We start from the raw sequence: 23230 nt of genomic DNA on the forward strand, positions 1-23230 counted from the left end.
AACTAAATAAATTAATTAATTAATTTAAAAAAAAAAATAGTTCTTCAGTTTGAGGCAGTTTTACAATCATAAAATATAAACCTTCTTTTGATCTTCAAAAGCTTTAGAAAAGTGTAAAACCCAGAAAGAGTAAATCTGTTGCCTATGCTTACCCAAAAATTTAGTGGTAGAGCTAGCATATGCTGTATATAATAATGCTTTATATTTTTAAAATATTAAATGGTCTTTCTTAATAGAACATTTATAAATAAAATTTGAGCAAATTTTATCTCATTAAAGCATATCCTTAACAAGGATATACAGTGGATTCCAAATGAAAGGATGGTAATAGAACTATAAACTATGGTTATAATAACACAGCCAATGTTTTGGGCAAGTCTAGGGAGACAATATGACAAGAAGGAAGTGAGAGAGTAGAGTCAGAAAAACTAGTTAAAAACGTCTCCAGTGCACAAGAAAGGCTAGAGGTGAAGACAGGCTAGTTTAATGTCACCAGGAATACAAAGAAAAGAAGTGATATGAGAGAAACAGCAAGGAATGTGTCAACCGGTAATTGAACTACTTGGAGTGGACAACAAAAGAAGTCAGAAATTACTAATATTTGAGACTGAGTTTAAGAATTATAGCATTTTTGATATGGGAGAAACCAGTGAGAATGTATGTCTCCAGCACAAGATTATGTCTTTGTTTTCTGAGATGCCTAATTGGAGTTTCTAGAGTGAAATGTCTAAGTACAATCTGGAACAAAAATAAAGAAGGGGAGTTTGAAGTTAGGAAAGGACGTTCTTTCACTCATCAAAAATAACTGATTTTAAAAGCTTTTCATTCACATTAGTACAGCCTGGGTAGGGGAAGACAATCCTGGCAAGAAACTACACTCAATGCAAAGAGACCATTTACAGTCACATGGGCTGTGCACTGTACAACACAAAGGTGTGCCATTTACATAGACTATGATATAACTGGAGTCTCCTGGAGTTCTATGTTGTATCACCTGCCCAGCTCTACTTGTTGGATGGGGAGTACGGTATATACTCTTTTTTCCCCCATGCCACACAGATCCCCTTAAGACAAATCAGAGATAAAATAGAAATGTAAGTATGCTTTTATGGTATCAATTCTTTTGAACATCCATTGCCTGGTACATAGTTTTCATTGTGTAAATAACTCCAATTTAGTAAATTAAACATGAAATATGTTCTTTGCCTTAAAATATTCTTAAATTAAAAAAAATAAGCTAATCATGAAAGTTCAGCCTACCTTTCATTAAAATATATGAACATAAAACTTATATCATGATTTTTATTAGCCTTATCTTAGTCATTCTGCTTTTGTATAAATTTGGGGGGTTTAAAAGCTCCGCTTGTGGTTAATTTTTGGATATCCATGTTGGCTTTAATGAAAGTGAAAATCTTCATTATAAAGTCTGTATTTTATTTCATTTTGTTTCTCTTTGAGGAAAACTATTTTGAAAATACTGTGAGTTAGCTAAAACCATTGTATCACTTTCTTATTCTATTTGAAGAGTAAGGGATGGACAAAATCCTCCTAAGAATCCCATCTATATGTAAATGCCACAGAGAGGAAGTGGTCACCAAAACACCTTCAGAACCAGACCACTGCATGTAGGAAACCAAGCCAGGGCTCCTGAGGCAAAGAACAAAAAAAAGTTTGAATACTAGACAATTTGTACCTGTTACTCTCTGAAACATGCAAGATTATGGACACAAAGCCTGCGAGAACATCTTTTGTTTCACAGGCAGTATATATTTTAGATGAATGGAAATGCTGCTTTGGGCAAGGATTATGGCAACTTTTTAGCAACCCTGATGCAGGAAGAAAAGTATATTTGAAAGTATTTGTCTGTCATTTACCTTTTCAAAAAATATTTACTATCCTAAACTATCCCTTAAAATCAAATATTAAAATTAAACAAACGATTGAGATGGTAAAAATAATTTGTAATTTCTCAAAATAAGTATTATTCAATATATATTAGAAAAAATATTTTGGCAAATATATTCTTAATAAATTATAAAATTAGCAAAATTTAAATTACTGAATTAATATAAAACCTACATTTATATTTTCACCACAGGTAATCTTACTCTCAATGAACTTGCTAGAAGCAGTGAAAAAATGACCAGAACAATTTCCCCTAGTATTAAACTTTGATTTTTCTTCAATTCAACTTAGTTTCATTTTTTTCTTCCTAAGTAGAGAGAATGTTATATATATAGGCTTCCAAAATTTACATTTATACAAAGATTGAAGTAACACAGTAAGTTTATAGGATTTTATATATTGGCTAAAGGAAAATGAAGATTCTTTGAGTGTTAGAAATGGAACACCAATCTTTTGTACAAACTTAGATGAAGACAAATCATACAGATAGGATAGAGCTGAAGAGCTGCACACTTGAAGAACATACTCCAAATCTTTGTTGAAGTAAAAATTAAGTAGTACTTTCCCATTCAACATTATTTTTGGAGTTCTTTGAGGAGTCACTGAAACCACTGCTTCAGTTCTCTATTATAATATTCTGACTTCTTGATCACTTACAACAAGACACCCTAGTTTAAGTGCATTGTTGCAAAGAAACCTGGAGTGGTTATCTTCTAAACCATACCGATAAGATCTTAAAGTATTTTAAATTTATAATAAACCGCCTTGGTATTTTAAAATATTTTTCTTTCTCTACATTCTACCACTTTCAGGTAAACACACTCTTTTTCTGGGCTTGCATAGAACCTTTTGCCTCATTCTTTGGAACTGTCACTGTTCTCTCTCCTGTGGGCAAGAGCAGGGTCTTATTTTATTCTTTTCCTTTAGTTCTCAACATATATATTGAGTGATGTCTACCGAATAGATGGGCTTCAGCACTTCTTAAATGAAACAAAAAACTTTGTCAACCAACTCAAGCGTACACAGGAAAGAATCTAAACTAAATGCTTAATGACAGAATGCCTAATTAAATTATACTATATCTGCCCTCCTTAATGGAGTAATGTCAAAGAACAGTTTCGAAGCTTTTGATTATTTGAAGATTACAATAAAATAAACTACACCTGGCATGGTCATGGCTATTCAGAGTTGTGAATATCATAATTATTTTAACTAACAAACGTTTATCATGCATCTACCATATACTAACTAGGCTAGGCACAAGCCATACACATATGAGTGAATAACTTAATTTGTCTTTGAGGAGCTCACTATCTAACAGAAGAGAAAAAAAAAACACTCCCTAATACACTGTGATGAGCACTACAAATATTACTTAACAAATACAATAAAACCCACATAAGTAAGTTATTAACTCTGTAGGTACAAAATGAGTCTCTACTACTATAAATATTTTCATTATAAAAAAACCTGGTCAGGAAAAAAATTACATGTTTTTCATCAAGTTTAACAGGTTTCATCAAGAAAAACCAGGTTTCTTGGTTTTTCAAAACCAAACCAATCAAAAAACAAGACAAATTTGATTGACAGAGAAAATACAAATGATGTAAATGCATTTCCTTCAGTTCTAAGTAAGATTTAACATAACAAAAACTCATGATCATATTTCACATTCTAAATATAAATTATTTCCATCTATATCATTATTTTGTTACTTTTTAAGCAATGAAAGAAAATGAGTAAAACCTACTTTTCTACCTTCCAGTTCTCTGTTGTAAGAACTGGGAAACTTTAATGGCATTTCTCCCACACTGAACTTACGTAATGGAAGTATGGAAACATTAAGTAACACCATACTTTTATTTCATGTTGTTATTTGTCCTTGAACCCTTGAATAAATTTTGTACACTATACGAAAGAGCTTATCTATTCCTTTAAATGTGCTCTGAAAATCAAACAAATTACTGAAAATCAAACAAGTTACTGAAAATCACTGTTAGTTCATTAATTTCCAAGGAATTCTATTAAAAAGTACCATAACCTAGGTGTCTTAAAACAACAGATAGTTATTATAGTCTCACAGTTCTAGACACTAGAAGTTTGAAGTCAAGGGTCAGCAGCACTATGCATGTTCTGTCTGAAGTCCCTACCGCAGAATCCTTCCTTGCCTCTTCCTTGCTTTCGTATGGTTGCTGGTAATCCTTGTCATTCCTTGGCTTATAGACACGTAATTCCAATCTCTGCCTCAGTACCACATATCCTTCTTCCCCGTGTGTCTATATCCAAATTTTTCTCTTCTAATAAGGACAACAGTCAATGGATTAGGGTCCACACTAATCTAATCTGACCTCATTTATACTTGAATATATCTGCAAAGACCCTATTTCCAAATAAGGTCACATTTACAGGTAAAGGGATTTAGGTCTGAATATATTTTTAAGGGGGACACGATTCTACCCACTAAACGTGGTAACAAAGAAGTGGTAGTTTGGCATAATGGAAATAGCATGAGCAGGAATTTTAGGGAACTGGCCAAAAGGCTACTATCCTTCAACATCCAGTTCACGGTTTACAAGTTCTGTGGAAGTTTCCCTGACAACCACAATCTGAATGCTTCTCCATTTTCTGAACTCATAAATACTTCTACCCTGTACCTTGTATCTGGGGCTTCTATAACATTTCTTCAAATATATAATACAAAATACAATACTAGGATGCTTATTCTTACATTTCTTTCTTTTTAGGATACTCTAAACTCCAAGAATACTCTTACATGTAATAACTACTTAAAGATAATTATTTAAATTTTAAATTTTCCATTATATTTTATTTAGAATGATGAATTTGTACATGATTACATAACAGAAAATAATAAAACAATGGCTTAAAACCATAACATTGTGTGTCCAGACAGTTAAATGTGGGACAAAAAGGAATTTTGTTCAGCAAAGGAAACCAAAAACAAGACAAAAGACAACCTACTGAATGGGAAAAAATATTTGCAAATGATGACAATATACTGCCTATAAAAGACCCACTTTAGGGCAAAGGACACACATAGATTGAGAGTGAGGGGATGGAAAAAGATATTTCATGCAAATGGAAATGACAAGAAAGTGGGGGTAGCAATATTCATATCAGACAAAACAGACTTTAAAAAAAGGCCATAAAGAAAGATAAAGAAGGATACTATATAATGACAAAAGGATCAACAAAAGAACAGGATATTACACTCATTAACATACATGCACCCAATATGGGAGCACCTAAATACATAAAACAAATACTAACAGACATAAAGGGAGAAACTGACAGGAATACAATGATAGCAGGAGACTTTAACACCCCACTCACATTGATGGACAGATCTTCCAGACAGAAAAATCAATAAGGCAACACAGATTCTTACAGTTAGACTTAATTGATACTTTTAGGAAACTACATTCAAAAAAATCAGAATACATTATTTTCAAGTGCACATGGAACATTCTCTAGGACAGACCACCTACTAGGACAGAGAACAAGCCTCAACAAATTTAAGAGGATAGGAATTATTTCAAGCATCTTTTCTGTCCACAACACCATGAAACTAGGAATCAACCATAGAAACAGACACAAACAAACAAAACGTTTACACAGCAAATAAACATGCTACTAAAAAACCAATGAGTCAATGGTGAAATCAAAGGGGAAATTAAAAAATATCTTGAGAAAAATGACAATGAAAACACAACCATACAAATCTATGGGGTGCAACAAAAGCAGTTTTTAGAAGGAAGTTCATGTGATACAGGCCTTCCTCAAAAAACAAGAAAAATCTCAAATAAACAACCTAACCTACTACCTAAAAGAACTAGGAAAAGAAGAACAAACAAAACCTAAAGTTGGTAGAAGGAAAAAAATAATAAAGATCGGAGGGGAAATAAATAAAATAGAGATTAAAAAACAATAGAAAAAACCAATAAAACCAAGAGATGGTTCTCTGGCCAGGCTCACCAAGAAGAAAAGAGAGAGGACCAAATAACAAAAATAAGAAATGAAAGAGGAGAAATAACAACCTATACCACAGGAATACAAAAAAAAAAAAAAAAGAGAATACTATGAAAAATTATATGCCAACAAATTGGACAACCTAAATGAAATGGACACATATCTAGAAACATACAGTCCACTGAAATTGAATCAAAAAGAAAAAGATAATTTGAACAGACCTATCACTACAAATGAAATAGAATCTGTAATAAAAAAAAAAAAAAATAACTCCTTGCAAATGAAAGTCCAGGACTGGGTAGCTTCACTGGGGAATGTTACCAAACATACAGAAAAGAACTTATACCAATTCTTCTCAAATTCTTCCAAAAGACTGAAAAGGAGGGAGCATTCCCAAAGTCATTCTACAAAGCCACCATCACCCTGATACCAAAACCAGACAAAGACACTACCAAAAAGAAAATTACAGGCCAATATCTTTGATGAATACAGATGCAAACATCCTCAACAAAATATTAGCAAACGGAATGCAACAATATATAAAAGGTATCATACACTATGACCAGGGTGGATTCATCCCAGGGTCACAAGGATGTTTCAACATATACAAATCAATCAATGTGATACACCATACCAACAAAAGGAAAGACAAAAAACCCATGATCATCTCAATAGACACAGAAAAAGCATTTGATAAAATTTAACATCTATTCACGATAAAAACTCTCATGAAAGTGGGTATAGAGGGAACATACCTCAACATGATAAAAGCTATTTATGACAAACCCACAGCCAACATAATACTCAATGCTGAAAAGCTGAAAGCCTTCCTGCTAAAATCTGGAACAAGATAAGGATGCACACTCTCACCACTTCTACTCAACATAGTATTGGAAGTCTTAGCCACAGTCATCAAACAAGAAAAAGAAATAAAAGGTATTCAAATAGGAAGGGAAGAGGTAAAATTGGGTTATATGCAAATGACATGATACGCTATATAGAAAACCTTAAAGATTCTGCACAAATACTATTGAAACTGATAAAAGAATTCAGCAAGGTAGCACAATACAAGATTAACATACAGAAATCTTTTGCATTTCTTTACACTAACAGTGAAATATAAAAAAAAAAAAAAAAAAATCTTGTTTAAAATCACATCAAAAAAAAAAAACAAACCTATGAATAAACCTGACCAAGGAGGCGAAAGACTTATATGCTGAGAACTATAAAACATTGATAAAGGACACTGAAGATGATTCAAAGAAATGGAAAGATAGCCCATGCTCTTGGATTGGAAGAATTAGTCTTGATAAAATGGTCATACTACCCAAAGCAATCTACAGAATTAATGCAATCCCTATCAAATTACCCATGACATTTTTCACAGAACTAGAACAAATAATCCTAAAATTTATATGGAACCATAAAAGACTTATCAGAATTACTAAAAGCAATCCTGAGGAAAAAGAACAAAGCTGGAGGCATAACCATTCCAGAGTTCAGACAATACCACAAAGCTACGGCAATCTAAATAATGGGATATTGGCACAAAATAGACATATGGATCGATGGAATAGAATAGAGAGCCTCCACATAAAACCCACACGCCTACAGTCAATTAAATTTGGACAAAGGAGGCAAGAATGTACAATGGAGAAAAGACAGTCTCTTCAGCAAGTGGCACTGGGAAAGCTGGATTGCTGCATGTAAATCAATGTTAGATGTGCAAGTTGAACCATCTTTGTGACCCTGGGATGCACATCAATGTAGCTGGATGTACAAGATGGAACACATCTTCACACCATACACAAAAATAAACTCAAAATGGCTTAAGGACTTAAATATAAGACATGACCCCATAAAATTCCTAGAAGAGAACATAGGCAAAACATTCTCTGACATAAATTATATCAATGATGTCTTAGGTCAGTCTCCAAAGGCAATAAAAATAAAAGCAAAAATAAAGAAATGGGACCTAATCAAAGCTTCTCCATAGCAAAGGAAACCATAAACAAAACTTAAAGACAACCTAACGATGGGATAAATTATTTGCAAACAATTCGACTGACAGGGCTTAATTTCCATAATATACAAACAGCTCATACAACTCAATAACAGAAAACAAACAGCCCAATCAAAGAATGGGCTGAAGACCTAAATAGACATTTCTCCAAAGAAGACATACAGAGGAACAACAGGCACACGAGAAGATGCTCAACAGTGCTAATTATTGGAGAAAAACAAATCAAAACTACAATGAGGCATCACCTCACACCAGTCAGAATGGCCATCATCAAAAAATCTACAAACAATAAATGCTGGAGAGGGTGTGGAGGAAAGGGAATCCACTGCTGGTGGGAATGTAAATTGGTGCAGCCACTATGGAAAACAGTACGGAAGCTTCTCAAAAAACTAAGAACAGAGTTGCCACATGATCCAGCAATCCCACTCTTGGGCACATACCTAGAAGAGATGAAAACTCGAATTTGAAAAGATACCAAGAAATAGTCAAGAAATGGAAGCAACCTAAGTGTCCATCAACAGATGAATGGATAAAAATGTGGTACACACACCCACACACACGTACATGCAATGGAATATTACTCAGCCATAAAAAGGCATGAAATAATACCATTTGCAGCAACATGGATGAACCTAGAGATTATCATACTAAGTGAAGTAAGTGAGAAAAGGCAAATATCATAAGATATCACTTATAAGTGGAATCTAAAAAAACATAATACAATGAACTTATTTACAAAACAGAAACAGACTCACAAACAGAAAACAATCTTATGGTTACCAATGGGGAAGGGAGAAATTACGAGTTTGAGATAAGAGTTACACACTACTATATATAAAACAGATAAAAAACGAGGACTTACTGTATAGTACAGGGAACTATATTCAAAATCTTGTAATAACCTATAATGGAAAAGAATCTGAAAAAGAATATATATGTATATATATACACACATATATATACACATGTATATATCTGAATCACTTTGCTGTACACCTGAAACTAATACAACATTGCAAATAAACTATACTTCAATAAAAAAAAATTTAAGTACCTATTATTTTCAAACATAGGAGATACTGAATATTATTAAAATTATCATTCTTATGGAGAATACTGCAAATATGGCTAAAGTCTCCATGCCTTCCTTTATTATACCCTTTGTAATTTGACTGTGCAGCTTCTCCCAAGAGTCTGCCATCTGCCTTCTCTTTAATTGAAAACTCCATATCAGTTTGTAAGATTCATTCTCTCTACTGTTCTGTGCTTAATCCAGGAAACAAAACAAAATAAAACAAAACAAAAAAAGAAAAGAAAATATCTATGTTTTCTAATCATTATGACTGTTGAGTATATTTAAAATATGTTAAATAAAGTTATGTTGAACAGAAAATGAGTGTTCAGCAAAAAGATTAGAGTCATTGAAGCAGAGAGGGACATTGCATAAAAGTATGATTTATAAACAAAGTCTTTCACTGCTCAATCAGAAGTGAGTTCAACATAGGTTTTAACATTTAACTTTTATGTTGTAGTTTGTATGTAAGTAATTCTATATGAGTTTACTAATTATTACTTTGGAATCTATGCTATAAAAGCACTTTTGGTATAAAAATTTGCCTGTAAGAGTTTTTGAGGGTCACAACACCATTTTCTGTATAAGTGGATTCAATCAAGTTAGGCATAGGCTAGTTTTATGAAAATTATTATGTTAAAGGAGGAAAGAACTATGGAAGGTAACTTACAAAAGCAACGGTAAGTCAGGAATTACAGTTCCACTTTAACTAGAATGAAATCACTCAGAAAAATGTCCTGTTAAAATGAACAAATACGATATATTTCAAAGTTCATAAAATAATCTAAGATATTTGTGTATTAGAAACATACCAGTAGATAAAAACCTATATATCATTAAAACTTTATATTATACCATATTATACAGATTTTTAGACTCTTAATTAGCATTTACATTTTTTTGCAAGCTCTCAAGAATAAATGGTTTATACTAACTTACAGATAAAATTCATGGATTAAAAAACAGTGTGCTTCAACACTGTGAAAATGACTATACTACCCAAAGCAATCTACAGATTCAATGCAATTCCTATCAAACTACCAATGGCATTTTTCACAGAACTAGAACAAAAAATTTCACAATTCGTATGGAAACACAAAAGACCCCAAATAGCCAAAGCAATCTTGAGAAAGAAAAACGGAGCTGGAGGAATCAGGCTCCCGGACTTCAGACTATACTGCAAAGCTACAGTAATCAAGACAGTATGGTACTGGCACAAAAACAGAAATACAGATCAATGGAACAGGATAGAAAGCCCAGAGATAAACCCATGCACATATGGTCACCTTATTTTTGATAAAGGAGGCAAGCATATACAGTGGAGAAAAGACAGCCTCTTCAATAAATGGTGCTGGGAAAACTGGACAACTACATGTAAAAGAATGAAATTAGAACACTCCCTAACACCATACACAAAAATAAAACTCATAATGGATTAAAGACCTAAATGTAAGGCCAGACACTATCAAACTCTTAGAGGAAAACAGGCAGAACACTCTATGATATAAATCACAGCAAGATCCTTTTTGACCCACCTCCTAGAATAATGGAAATGAAAACCAAAATAAACAAATGGGACCTAATGAAACCTAAAAGCTTTTGCACAGCAAAGGAAAACATAAACAAGATGAAAAGACAACCCTCAGAATGGGAGAAAATATTTGCAAATGAAGCAACTGACAAAGGATTAATCTCCAAAATTTACAAGCAGCTCATGCAGCTCAATACCAAAAAAACAAACAACCCAATCCAAACATGGGCAGAAGACCTAAATAGATATTTCTCCAGAGAAGATATACAGATGGTCAACAAACACATGAAAGGATGCTCAACATCACTAATCATTAGAGAAATGCAACTCAAAACTACAATGAGGCATCACCTCATACCAGTCAGAACGGCCATCATCAAAAAATCTAAAAACAATAAATGGTGGAGACGGTGTGGAGAAAAGGGAACCCTCTTGCACTGTTGGTGGGAATGTAAATTGATACAGCCACTATGGAAAACAGTATGGAGGTTCCTTAGAAAACTAAAAATAGAACTACCATAAGACCCAGCAATCCCACTACTGGGCATTTACCTGAGAAAACCATAATTCAAAAAGAGTCATGTATCACAATGTTCACTGCAGCTCTATTTACAATAGCGAGGACATGGAAGCAACCTAAGTGTCCATCAACAGATGAATGGATAAAGAAGATGTGGCACATATATACAATGGAATATTACTCAGCCATAAAAAGAAACAAAATTGAGTTATGTGCAGTGAGGTGGGTGGACCTAGAGTCTGTCATACAGAGTGAAGTAAGTCAGAAAGAGAAAAATAAATACCGTATGCCAACACATATATATGGAATCTAAAAAAAAAAAAAAAAAAAAAAGGGTTCTGAAGAACCTAGGGGCAGGACAGGAATAAAGACGCAGACAAAGAGAATGGACTTGAGGACATGGTGAGGGGGAAGGGTAAGCTGGGACAAAGTGAGAGAGTGGCATGGACATATATACACCACCAGCTGTAAAACAGATAGCTAGTGGGAAGCAGCCGCATAGCACAGCTCGGTGCTTTGTGACCACCTAGAGGGGTGGGATAGTGAGGGTGGGAGGGAGATGCAAGAGGGAGGAGATATGGGGATATATGTATATGTATAGCTGATTCACTGTGTTATAAAGAAGAAACTAACATACCATTGTAAAGCAATTATGCTCCAATAAAGATGTTAAAAAAAAAAAAAATCCAACCCAGAAAAAACAAAAGAAAAAAAAGTGTGCTTAGAAGAGGCAAAGTCCATTGGAAGTCACTTCCTTCCCTCTCCAGGCCATGCTCTACCAATACCTTCAATCTCCTCCATTGTCCTAATGTAGTATGACCTAATGTAGCAGTAATGTTGGTGCCTGCCTCATTATAACTTATATTGTTGCTAAGTAGTTTTGTAGAAATATTGAAGCGCATCAATTATTGCCACTAAAAACTCATGTTTTAAAATCTCTACTGGATTCAAAACACTGCCCAGCAATCCTTCGATTTCCTTAGTTGTTTGTTTCTCCATTCTCCAAAGAAGATATTTCAAATAATCCCACTCTCCTTAAATGTCCTAACTTATCACCTCCTCTCAGTTTCAGCAGATGACCTTGCATCTTTCGTCAGGGAAAAAATAGAAATCACAGAAAGAATGTATCTCGATTTCTGGTCACTCCACTCATAAACTTTAATGCAGACACACCTGTTCTTTCACACTTTTCTCCTTTCAAAATGGAGTGGTGTCCCTGGCTAAGGCTAATGTACAAGTTAATAAATTGCAGAAAAATGAATCAAATGAATATGACAAGCACTAGAGTTTCTGATGAAATTAAAAAAAAGAAAAAACAGATGAAGGGAGTAAGCAAGAAGAACAGTGGAGTTTCAGAGTTGTAGTGGCTCTAAGTAATACTTATCTAGGTAATACTATAGGGAATACTTTATTAGAGAGGCGATGAAGAGAGCAAGGAATTATGAAAAGTGCATATTGGGACTTCCTTATGAATAATAGTGACAAACAAGTGGTGTTTGATTTTTATGGATTAAATAAGATCATAAAATTAGTCATGTCTTTCACATACTAGAGCTTTGGTTTAACCTTAGAGATCTGTACAGTTTCCCAGTCTTTATGAAAGATCACACAAGATAAAAAAAAGTGGAATCAGACATGACATCTTTTTCCCTTTGAAGTTGAAACATATTTTTGATGAGTGCATTCCTTAATTAAAATATTGTATATAAGTAAATGAGTTTCTTAAATTTAAAAACAGAAGTAGTATTCATTTACTTCTGCACTTGCATTAAAAATGCAATTTATTTAATTAAGATGGAACAATGAATGCAAGGTCTGTTTCTTAAAGGTATAAAAACATCACTAATAATAATTAGTGTACACACTAATAATTAGAAGGATAACTTCAAATTTGTCATAAACAATTATATATAATACATATACATGAAATTTGTATTTTTTATTTTATATATATATAATTGGTTTTACATCAAAGATGTGAGATACATCTAACAACTAATTTTTTTCAACCTAAAAAGTCAGAGAGGAAATATTTTGCATTTACATAGAAGTGGTCTGGTTAGAAACCCTTCAAAATGCTTCTCTCAGTAGTCAGCTGTTATTTGTGTTAATTCTGGTTTCATCTATTATGTAATTCTTTTTTCAATGGATGAGCAAGACTTACATACATTCTTAACTCTTCTTGCTGCACTGTCAAACAGGCTGTCCTTAAGGCAGAAAAAATATATTTAATTGTACTAAAAATGGTAAATTAACCATATTCGGGATTCTCAGATATCTACAAGAATTTCTAACTCTTTGAAGCAAACTTATATTTAAGTATCAACCCAATATACAATGTCAACTTCAGGCTATATTTAAAAACATTAATCCATACTGTGCTATTTATATGTCAAAGTTTCAGGTTTTCAAAATGTTTTCCTGATATACATATACAGTTTTAAGAAAGCCCTGGCTGTATGCCTAACAAGAAGTACTTTTGTAAAAAAGTACACTGCAGCAAACATTAGGAGATCTTAATTTTCATCTTGAATTTTCAACAGACACAATGAGCCTCAAGATTCGTTTCCCTCAAAGGGCAACACTGAGCAGTCGGATCCTTAAAATCCCTCTGGCTCTCATCATTTTATGACTACTCTATTTAATTTGTCTAAAGAGAGGCAATCATGTTGGAAGAATGGATAAGGAAAATGTAACATATACATATAAAGAAATAATATTCAGCCTTAGAAAAGATGGAAATCCTGCCATATTCAACAACATGGATGAACCTTGAGACCATTATGCTAAGTGAAATAAGCCAGCCACAGAAGGACAAACACTGCATGATTACACTTACATGAGATAGCTAAAATAGTTAACCTCATAGAAACAGAAAGCATAATGGTATTTGCCAGGGGATGGGGGGAAGGGGAAATGGGGAGTTGCTATTCACTGGATTTAAAGTTTCAGTTATACAAGGTGGATAAGCTCTAGAGATCTGCTGTAACAATATTGTGCCTATAGTTAACAACAATGTATTTGTACACTTAAAATTTTGTTAAGAAGGTAGATCTCATGTTAAATGCTCTCATCACAACAACAAAAAGGTTAATTCAAAATTATGGAATCGTGATAGATATTTAACCAAATTACTGTTATGCATAAGCAATAATATGCATGAACCATAGCTTCATTGCATGTTTTAGTCTAATAACTGTCAGAAATAAGGTAGTAAACAGGAACACCTGTTTGATAGGATTAGTATCTATAATATTTACTTTGTAGAATGAATACTATAGCCAGTTACCTCTAATTAATTTATCTTATTTAGTTGAACAATTGATTCACTAGCACAGTCTTTGTGCTATCCATTACATAAATTCATACCATATACATATGTGTATGCATTATAGAATTAGTTTAATTAGCTTGATATATCATGTTAATTTGACCTTCAGCTTTTTGAGTACTAAGAAATATTTCAGCTCTTGTGGGATGGCTTATAGGACAGTTATATGACAGAGGTGCAATACTGATAAAACCAAACTTACTGCTTTATTTGCTATAGCAATGGATTGGAATCATCTAGTTTGCAGAGTTACTAATTTCATGCCTATAGAATGTAAATGAATACATTTGTGTGGGAGATCGGAAATCCGCACTTTAACAAATGCTACAGGCAATTCTGATGTAGATATTACAAAAATACCATTTGAGAAATACTGCTAAATTTGGAACTATTAGCATATATAATAATATATATATTCCATATATATGAAAGATAATATACCACATATATGTATATCTGATTTATGTATTTGTATATAACATATATATATATATATATATACATATGCGTACCTATCTGTATCAATACATATCAATATGGACCCACACATAGTTGTATTATATGTAAAATACTAATGAATATATATTTTCTCTGGAGGGACTGCATCAGTAAAAACAGTGTGGAAGTTTTTTAGTTATATACTAATATTTCTCCTTTTCTTTCATAATAGGTTTTTAGCTGAGCAAAGGCCACCTAGAAGAAGAGTTATACTTCCTTGTGTCTCTTTCAGCCAAGTGGCCATGTAAGAAAATTTTGGCCAATGAGTACAAGCAGAAATAGTAGAAAATGCAATAGAAAATGCAGGGTAGCAACTAGAACCTTGTTTAAGAGACAGTTTAATGATGAATACCCTTTGGCCCTTCCCTTCCCCTTTCCTTCTTCCTACTGTCTAGACTGTAAACTAAATGGATGTAGTCTGGACATGATATGATCTTTGGAATGAAGGCCACCTACAAATAGAATAGTAATATAAAATGATCCTGAGTATTTGATATCAGGGGTTTCCACAACTGTCTTGTACACCTATGTCCAAACTTTACATTTAAAAAAACAAAACAAAACAAAACAAAAACTTGCATCTCATTCAAGCCTGTTGGTGTTTTTTACTTTAATTTTCTTTTACAGTTGAACCTAATCCAAACTAATGCATATGGCTTTATTAAATCAAGTGTAATCACTGGGTAAAAGAGGTAAAAACAGATGGTCAACTGATGTCCTTTTTATAAAGGGCAAAAATCATTTATTCATTTCACGAATATATACGAAATACCTAAGGTGTACAATGTAAAGTTCTAGATATTATGTATAACTTGAGATCCAAGCTGTCCTTAAGATTCTGTTATTTTAGTAACAGTATGTATACAACTAGAAACAAAGTAAGACAACCAATAATCATGAACATCAGAAAAATTGCGAAGTCTTAAGATCACTGAAGCCATGGAAATTTATGCAAATTACATAGTACAGTGAACAGAAAAAAAAAAAGAAAGAGAGAGAAAACCAGACAAACGTTGGACAAATGTGGGAACACACAGAAAGGATAAAGAAAGAAAATCCACTCAAAAAGATTTTGAAAGATATAGTCAGTAAGGAATAAGAAAGGGTAAAAGACAGGACTTCATAGTAACAAGGGAGATGGATGTTCTTAAGGAAATGATCATTCAAATGTTGCAAATAAATCAAGTAAGATACATATTAAAGTAGGAATTCAGATATCATTGGTCATTTTGGAAAAGGCAGTTCTAAAGAAATGATGGGACAAACCAAGTTACACCTAGTTAAAGAGAGATTAATCAGAGAGCAAAAATTGATGGTGTAGAAGAGAATTAAAATTGTGGGCATAACACTCCTCAGTAAGTGAGAAAGGATAGGATCTAGTGTACACATGGAGGAACTAGCTTTCAATGGGAGTTAGCCTATGATGGAAAAATTTATCAGCTCAAATCTAAATATTTAGCATTATTTAAACTACCTAATAAATATAAATAAATGTGCATATATAGTTTAAATAAAATACACTATATACTTTCTTTTATTCTTAATTTGAATACAATTAATTTAAACAGGTCTTCCTATGTTATATGATCTGAGTATGTTTTTGCTAATATTCTGATTTTGATAACTGTGTTAATTCCCTTGATTTCATCCAATACTCCATTTTTTTAGATACTGTAGAGATGTTTAACTATAGGATAGTAGGAATAACTATGCCAAATTCTTATTCTTACCTCAATTTCTATCTGTCAGAATTATGTTACATATTACCAATTTCTGGGGGGGACATGCTCTGTGGAAATTCTGCTGAAGCCTCAACCTTACACCTTACAAAATGAACTAATTTCCCTTCTGGTTAAAATATATTAATGGGTCTTCCTGATCTTTCTATTATTGTTCACATGTGCACTGTCATCCAACCTGAAAAATTACAATTATTATACAACTCTTTATTACTGTCTGTGATACTCAATCACTCATTCCTTGTGGTCTTTGATTACAAGCCTTTGATCTTTTATTTCTATATGCAGGGCTTCCAAATTGGTTAAATTCCTTATAACCTCTGCCATGGAATCATCCCTCACTTGACCTTTTAATCTTCATTTTCATGATCTACCTCACTCTCTAGTTACTGCTACTTTTTCCTCCTTCCTTCCTTTCACAAACAGATTTTTAAAAGGAAAGATTAGTTTCACTATCTCCACTTCTTTACTTTATTACAGCAAGTCTCCCCACTCTCTCCATCACCAATTTTTTGCACTTTAGCAGATCATTCCCACCAGTGTGAACACAGGGTTTTACCTATTCCAGTTTAACAAACAAACCAAAAATTAAAAAAAAAAAAAAAAAATCTCTTGACTCTACTTCTTCCTTCAGCAATTGCCTTATTTCTTTGTTCACCTTTGGTTACAAACGTCCCTGAAAGGCTTATTTATACTAATGGCCTACAATTTTTATTTTCCAATTCCCTCTTAAAACCACTCCAGTAAGACTGTCACCGACAAAACTCCTTTCATCACAGTAATCAATGACCTCCATATTACTAAATCCAATGATCAATTTCAGAGCTCATCTTACTGGCTTATCATCAGTATTTGACACAGTTCATCAGTTCCTTCTCCTTGATATACTTTCTTCATTTGGCTTTTAGGAAACCACACTCTTGGTTTTCCTCCTATCTTATTAATTATCCTTTTCAAACTCTTACCAGTTCCTCCTAGCTTTGTTGTGTTTTTAGTGTTGGAGTGTCCAGGACTCAGTTCTTAGCCTTTTTTCTCTCTCTTTTTTTTTTAATTTAATAATCACTTCCCCTTCTATACTTCCAAATTTAGATCTTTATCCCACACCTTTAATTCTGCACTAAGACTTGTATAGCCAACTGCCTCCTTGAAATCTTCATCAGAATATTTATTAGCCATCTCAAACTTCACATGTCCAAAATTAAGCTCTGGAGCATCTCTCCAAAAATGTTTCATCAACAGCCTTCTCAATATTAATTAATGGCTATTTCATGTCCTCAGTTCTTCAGGCCAAAACCCTTAGAGCTGTCCTTGCTCCTTCTTTTCCTTGAGCTTCACCATCAGTTAGGAAATTCTCTTAACTTTATCCTGAAAACGTAACAATTTCTCATCACCTCCACTGCTATTTCCTCATCCTAATAATTGTAACATCTTACCTAGATTACTGCAAGTAATATCCATTTTTCTACCTTTCCTCTCTATAGTTTCTTCCACAGAGTGATTCTTTAAAAACTAAGTCCAATCACTTTAATGACTTCATATTTCACCTAAAAGCCAAATACAGGTCTTTATCTGGGCTCCATTAATTCTCTTTTGCTTCTACTATTTTCACCCATGTCAATACTTTTGTAGTCACAATGACCTCCTAGATGTTCCTTAAACACAATGAGGCACACTCAAGATTATATATTTTGTTCTAGATATCATTTCTGCCTGGAATGCTCATTGTTTAGCTAACTATCTTACTTGTGTCCAGACTTTGCTCAAATCTCAACTTATCAATTAAGTAACCTACACACCCATCACCCCACTACTGCTCTCCTGACCTCTCTTACCCTACTCCACCTGTTCTTTCTTATCACTCTCTGAACAGAGTGTGTTATTACTTTATTTATATTGACTGTTTTTTAGAGCCTTTTTCCCGTCATAGGACGTAAGTTCTACAGGAGCAAGCCTCTCTGCCACTTTGGTCACTGATGCATTTAGAACAACAGCTGCCATGTAGTAGGTATCTAATAACTAATTGCTGAATGAACACTGGATGAATAGAATTCTAGTAACAACCCAAAAAGATTAAGTTTGGAAACAATTTTAAAGAGTACCTAATCCAAATCTCCATCCAATGCTTTGTAAATAAGGCAGCACCTAGTTATTTTCCACCTCTTTGACCCTGCCATAGCACCTAAGAAGATAATGTCAAACAATATTAGAGTTGAGAGAAGCCTTAGATGTTACAGACAAAGAACCTGAGATCTAGGGAGGTGACATAACTTACCCAGTTTCATCTATCCACAAAGAGTCAAAGCTAAAACTAGAACTCGAGCTTCTTTATGCTATGTTATTTTTCATTTCACTGCAATGGAATCAGCTAATATTCAACAGGCCTCATAAAATTCTGCCATCCAGTAATGACTGTGTAGATCTTCCATTCCTGTTGGATCATGCAATGGTGCTGCTGACTGTTGTTTAATAAACAAGAACTTAATGATTTAGCATATACAGCTTATAAGAGAGGCATTGGCTAACTTAATATTCTCTGTGCAGCACAATTATTGGGCTGATTTATTCCCTGTTGCTAAAGTCAAAGGCAGGTTACAGTAAGCCCTGCTTCACTGCCTGAACTTCCAGAACAAAATAAAAATGCATAGTAGCCAGTGGCAAGTTCCCAGTTCCTCAATGGAGGGCCTGTAATCAAGGAATCATCAGTAATTTTAATCAAAATAATATAAATGGGTCCCCTGTTCTCATTTATCTTTTCAGTTCTATTAAGGATTGAAAATATTATATGAGCAATGCATACTCATAAGAAAGAACCAATGTAATGCCACCTGAAATAAAATGTCTCATTCTGATGACTATATGTTTAAAAAGATATGAGAACATTAAAAAATTTAAAGGGATTAGAGGGCCAGGATTAGATTTAAAGTTTTAATTATTCACAGATCATTTTATACATCAATTCTATAACTAATACAATTAAAAGGAATGCTGTTTTATTACATTTAAGTGACTACAGACAATATTATTTATTGACACTGTATCTTTCAATTGCCATTTATAAAAATATAACATAGTTTTGGTATTTGTATCATTTTCTTGAAAAGCGCCAAATGATCTTGTTGGTGTTTATATTTTACAACAAGGAATTTAACAAGTCTATCTAAATATTCATGGTAACACTAATTTAAAAGGACAGTAACATAATTAATTTCTTAGTTGCTATTTTCTTCCTGAGGAAGGGGGAAATAAATAAAGTAGTCCAGTGTCATTTAATGAGAAAATGGAGAGAAAAGCAATTTGTAGATCTGATACTATTATTGAATAAGCTGCATAAGTTCCAGAAACTTGGAAACATACAAAGAGGTGTTCATTTAGATGATAAACAAATTATTACTAAGAATGCTTAATCCGAAAAGAGAAAGTAACTATATGAACATAAATGGGTATGTTATGATCCCTAAAGTAAATGTGTTAGATTTGGTTTCTAGAATGCAGTGGTAACAAAGGAACAAGTGCCAAGAAACAGTGTTTTCTAATTTCCTTCTAGTAATCAAATATGTTGCAAGTTTAAATTTTTTCATTTTTAATGGGATCTCTTCTACACCAAAAGATAAAATTATTGGAAAATTCATGGCATTATCATCTACCTTGATGTGACTCAAATATGTAACACTGTAGAAGTAGCAATTTATGAAACAATAGCTTTTGAATTCTCTAACATTTTTAAACCAGGATTCTGCTGAGTTTCATTGTACCCAGGCATAAAATTATCATGGGAAGAGTTAAAGTTATATAAACCTGAGTACTGAGGGACTGAAAGATAGAGGAAAACACAAACAAACAAAAAACAAAGTTGGTATAGCTAAGTGTGTTATTTTCATCTTACCTAACAAGGTATGATTAAGCTGATAGAAACACTTGGTACTTTTGCTGACGTCTAGCCAACTATGAATGTATTAAAAAAACACACACACACACATTTACCTAATGTCCTTTCAACAGCAATCTGCAATGTTGTCTTATTCTTTCTTCTTCACACTTTTCTTGCCTGTGTGACAGCTTATTCCCTTAGATTTCCTCCTGTCTCTCTGTCTTAGTCTCCTTTGCTGGATCATCCTCCTAAGCCTGGGCCTTATATGCTGTTGATGCTCAAACTCAATCCTAGTGCCCTCTTATCTTCTCATTCCATCCTGTCTCTGTCTAGCCAATGTTATTGATGCCTTTTGGTTCTATTACCATCAATATCAACCACACTACCAGTGATGCTTCTACTCATAGCTCCTGAATCATATAGATAGATATTGTTGTCTATTAGGCTTTAACAGCATGTCTCAAAGAGACTTCAAACTAAATAAATGTAAAACATCTCTCAATAACCATAGCATTCCCATTCCAAATGTGACCTTCCCTCAACATTTTCCAACTCAGTGAGTATCTCTCCTGCCTTTACCAATTTATTACACAAGCCAGAAATGATGTTTTATTTGAACACCACCTTCTTTATCACTCTTCAATTCACTACAGAGGTCTTTATCATTATACCTCCTAAAAATCTCTCAACTCATTCTACTTCTTTATCTCCATCAGTACCATCCTAATACAAGCTACCATGATTTTTTTCTTGGGTTACAGCAAACACCTCTTAAGAGATTTTCTTAACAGCTAATCGAGCCCCACTTCAAATCAATCTCTATACTTCAGCAAGAATCATCATTTGAAAATGCAAACCTCTTCATGTAATTGCTTTTGATAAAAATCCTTTAATAAATTCCCGCTATTCTTATCAAATATTTTACCTGGTTTAAAAGGCCCTTTTAGTCTAGAGTTTACCTATGTCTTCATTTCACTAATCCCACCATTCTTCAATTACTGAGTCTACTTTACACTTCAATGATACCAGTGTATTTAAATTTTCAAAATAGCATAAAGAAATATTTTCTTCTTAAAAATACTATATCCTAAAAGTATGTTCTGAAAACTCTGTAATTTTCATGAGACCATGCCTTGAGTCTCTAAAGAAACAGACCACATTCACCCAGATCATAGAGTTTAATTTTTGCCTTCAAGTAACAGGATACATAAAAGAGCTATCTACAAAAAACAAAGGCAAATTACTTCCAAGACTATTCAATTAATCTGAAAGGAACCACAAAGTATGAACTGGCACACTAAGGAACACAATTGTAGGAACAAGACTCTTATTTCCTTACACAAGTTTTGATAAGAATCACATTATTTTTCATTGATTGAGTGACAAAGAAATACTGATGGAAAGCTTCATCTTTCAAAATTCCATTCTATATATTAGTACCCCATCTCCAAAATCTTCCTCAGCTCTGACAGCTACGCCTTATAATTTTCCTGTAACTGTTAGTTCTTTTAAATATTTAATCCTTTAAAGGCCCACATACAGTTTTTCTCTGATTCCCAACTGGCCTCAGGCAATGACATCAATGCTAGATTGATACAAACTACTTACCATATTGTAGGTGGCTCAGAACCTTCTATTTCTAAGTAATCATACTTTTCTTCCATTTGGAAATCAGTAAATATGAGTGAAATTGTGTCCCCAGGCTCTGCTACAATGGTCCAAGTGCAATCAGCATTATTATGGTACTCATTAGGAAAACTAGGGCTTGATATGACGCCACTAGATCCTCTCATTGTTCCTCCACATGCATCTTCAGCTGTTGAAAACAAAGATGAGATGTTCAGATATAAGTCATTAAGAGAAATGCGATTAAATCAACTCTGTTAACATTATTGGATAAAAATAACAGGACAAATGTTGTGATACCAAGTGCATATTATACTAATAGAGATTAAATGAGAAGTCCATAAAAAATTTAAGCACATATATAAATACAAACGCTATCTTGACTATTTTATAACCATTGATTTAAACAGCAATGAAAGTAAGTAAAAATCTATACTCCAATTAGATCTCAGGATAACAGAATTAAGATTTTCTTTTCATTGATTCAGTGATGAAGCGAGTAAAACAAACGAAACATCATTCTTAAGGTCTATAATAGGAAATCTTTAGTCACCTTGTGCATGTTCATGGTAGGTCTGAGCTTTGTTTTTATTTCCTTAATGTAGTTATATACCAAATAAATGATGTAAGAGAGAATATAATATAGTTTCTGTCACTGGCATTTTTCAAAAGCTACTGAAAACGTTTGTGGAAATGCAGTTTAAATAAGAATACATCACATATCTACGAAACTTTAATTAGAAAGAAATAATATAGTAACTTCAATAATATATTCAGTAACATACCTTTAGTAACACATTCCTATGACTCTATCAAACAATGTAAACATATTTTGCTAGGTATTCACACGATTATGTATACACAACATTATAAATGCAATGGCATCAATGCTAGGTTAAATGTAAACTATCTACTTATGATATTGTAGGTGGCTCAGAACCTTCCATTTCTAAGTAATCATACTTTTCTTCCATTTGGAAAGTTTCTACTAACTTTACATTTGGACCTATGGTTCTCATTTCCCAAATAAGGGTCATAGATTATCCATGAGTCTACTTTTGGCCAATGCTGTATGCCAACAGAGGGGTTACATGACCACCTGTACTTAGTGTTAAAACATAAGATAA

The 23230-nt window shown here is 33.2% G+C and overlaps 1 protein-coding gene across 3 annotated transcripts in view; it reads right to left on the reverse strand.

The window, feature by feature from the left end:
* The window catches only part of CSMD3 (CUB and Sushi multiple domains 3), a 1197799-nt gene that overhangs the window by 808914 nt on the left and 365655 nt on the right, over positions 1–23230 (reverse strand). For all 3 annotated transcript variants that reach the window (XM_061171997.1, XM_061171996.1, XM_061171995.1), the window contains exon 5: positions 22086–22293. In XM_061171997.1, the coding sequence (XP_061027980.1) occupies positions 22086–22293 (208 nt within the window). The remainder of the gene's footprint in view (positions 1–22085; positions 22294–23230) is intronic.

Source organism: Eubalaena glacialis, chromosome 17 (assembly GCF_028564815.1).
Source record: "Eubalaena glacialis isolate mEubGla1 chromosome 17, mEubGla1.1.hap2.+ XY, whole genome shotgun sequence".
Classification (NCBI taxonomy): domain Eukaryota; kingdom Metazoa; phylum Chordata; class Mammalia; order Artiodactyla; family Balaenidae; genus Eubalaena; species Eubalaena glacialis.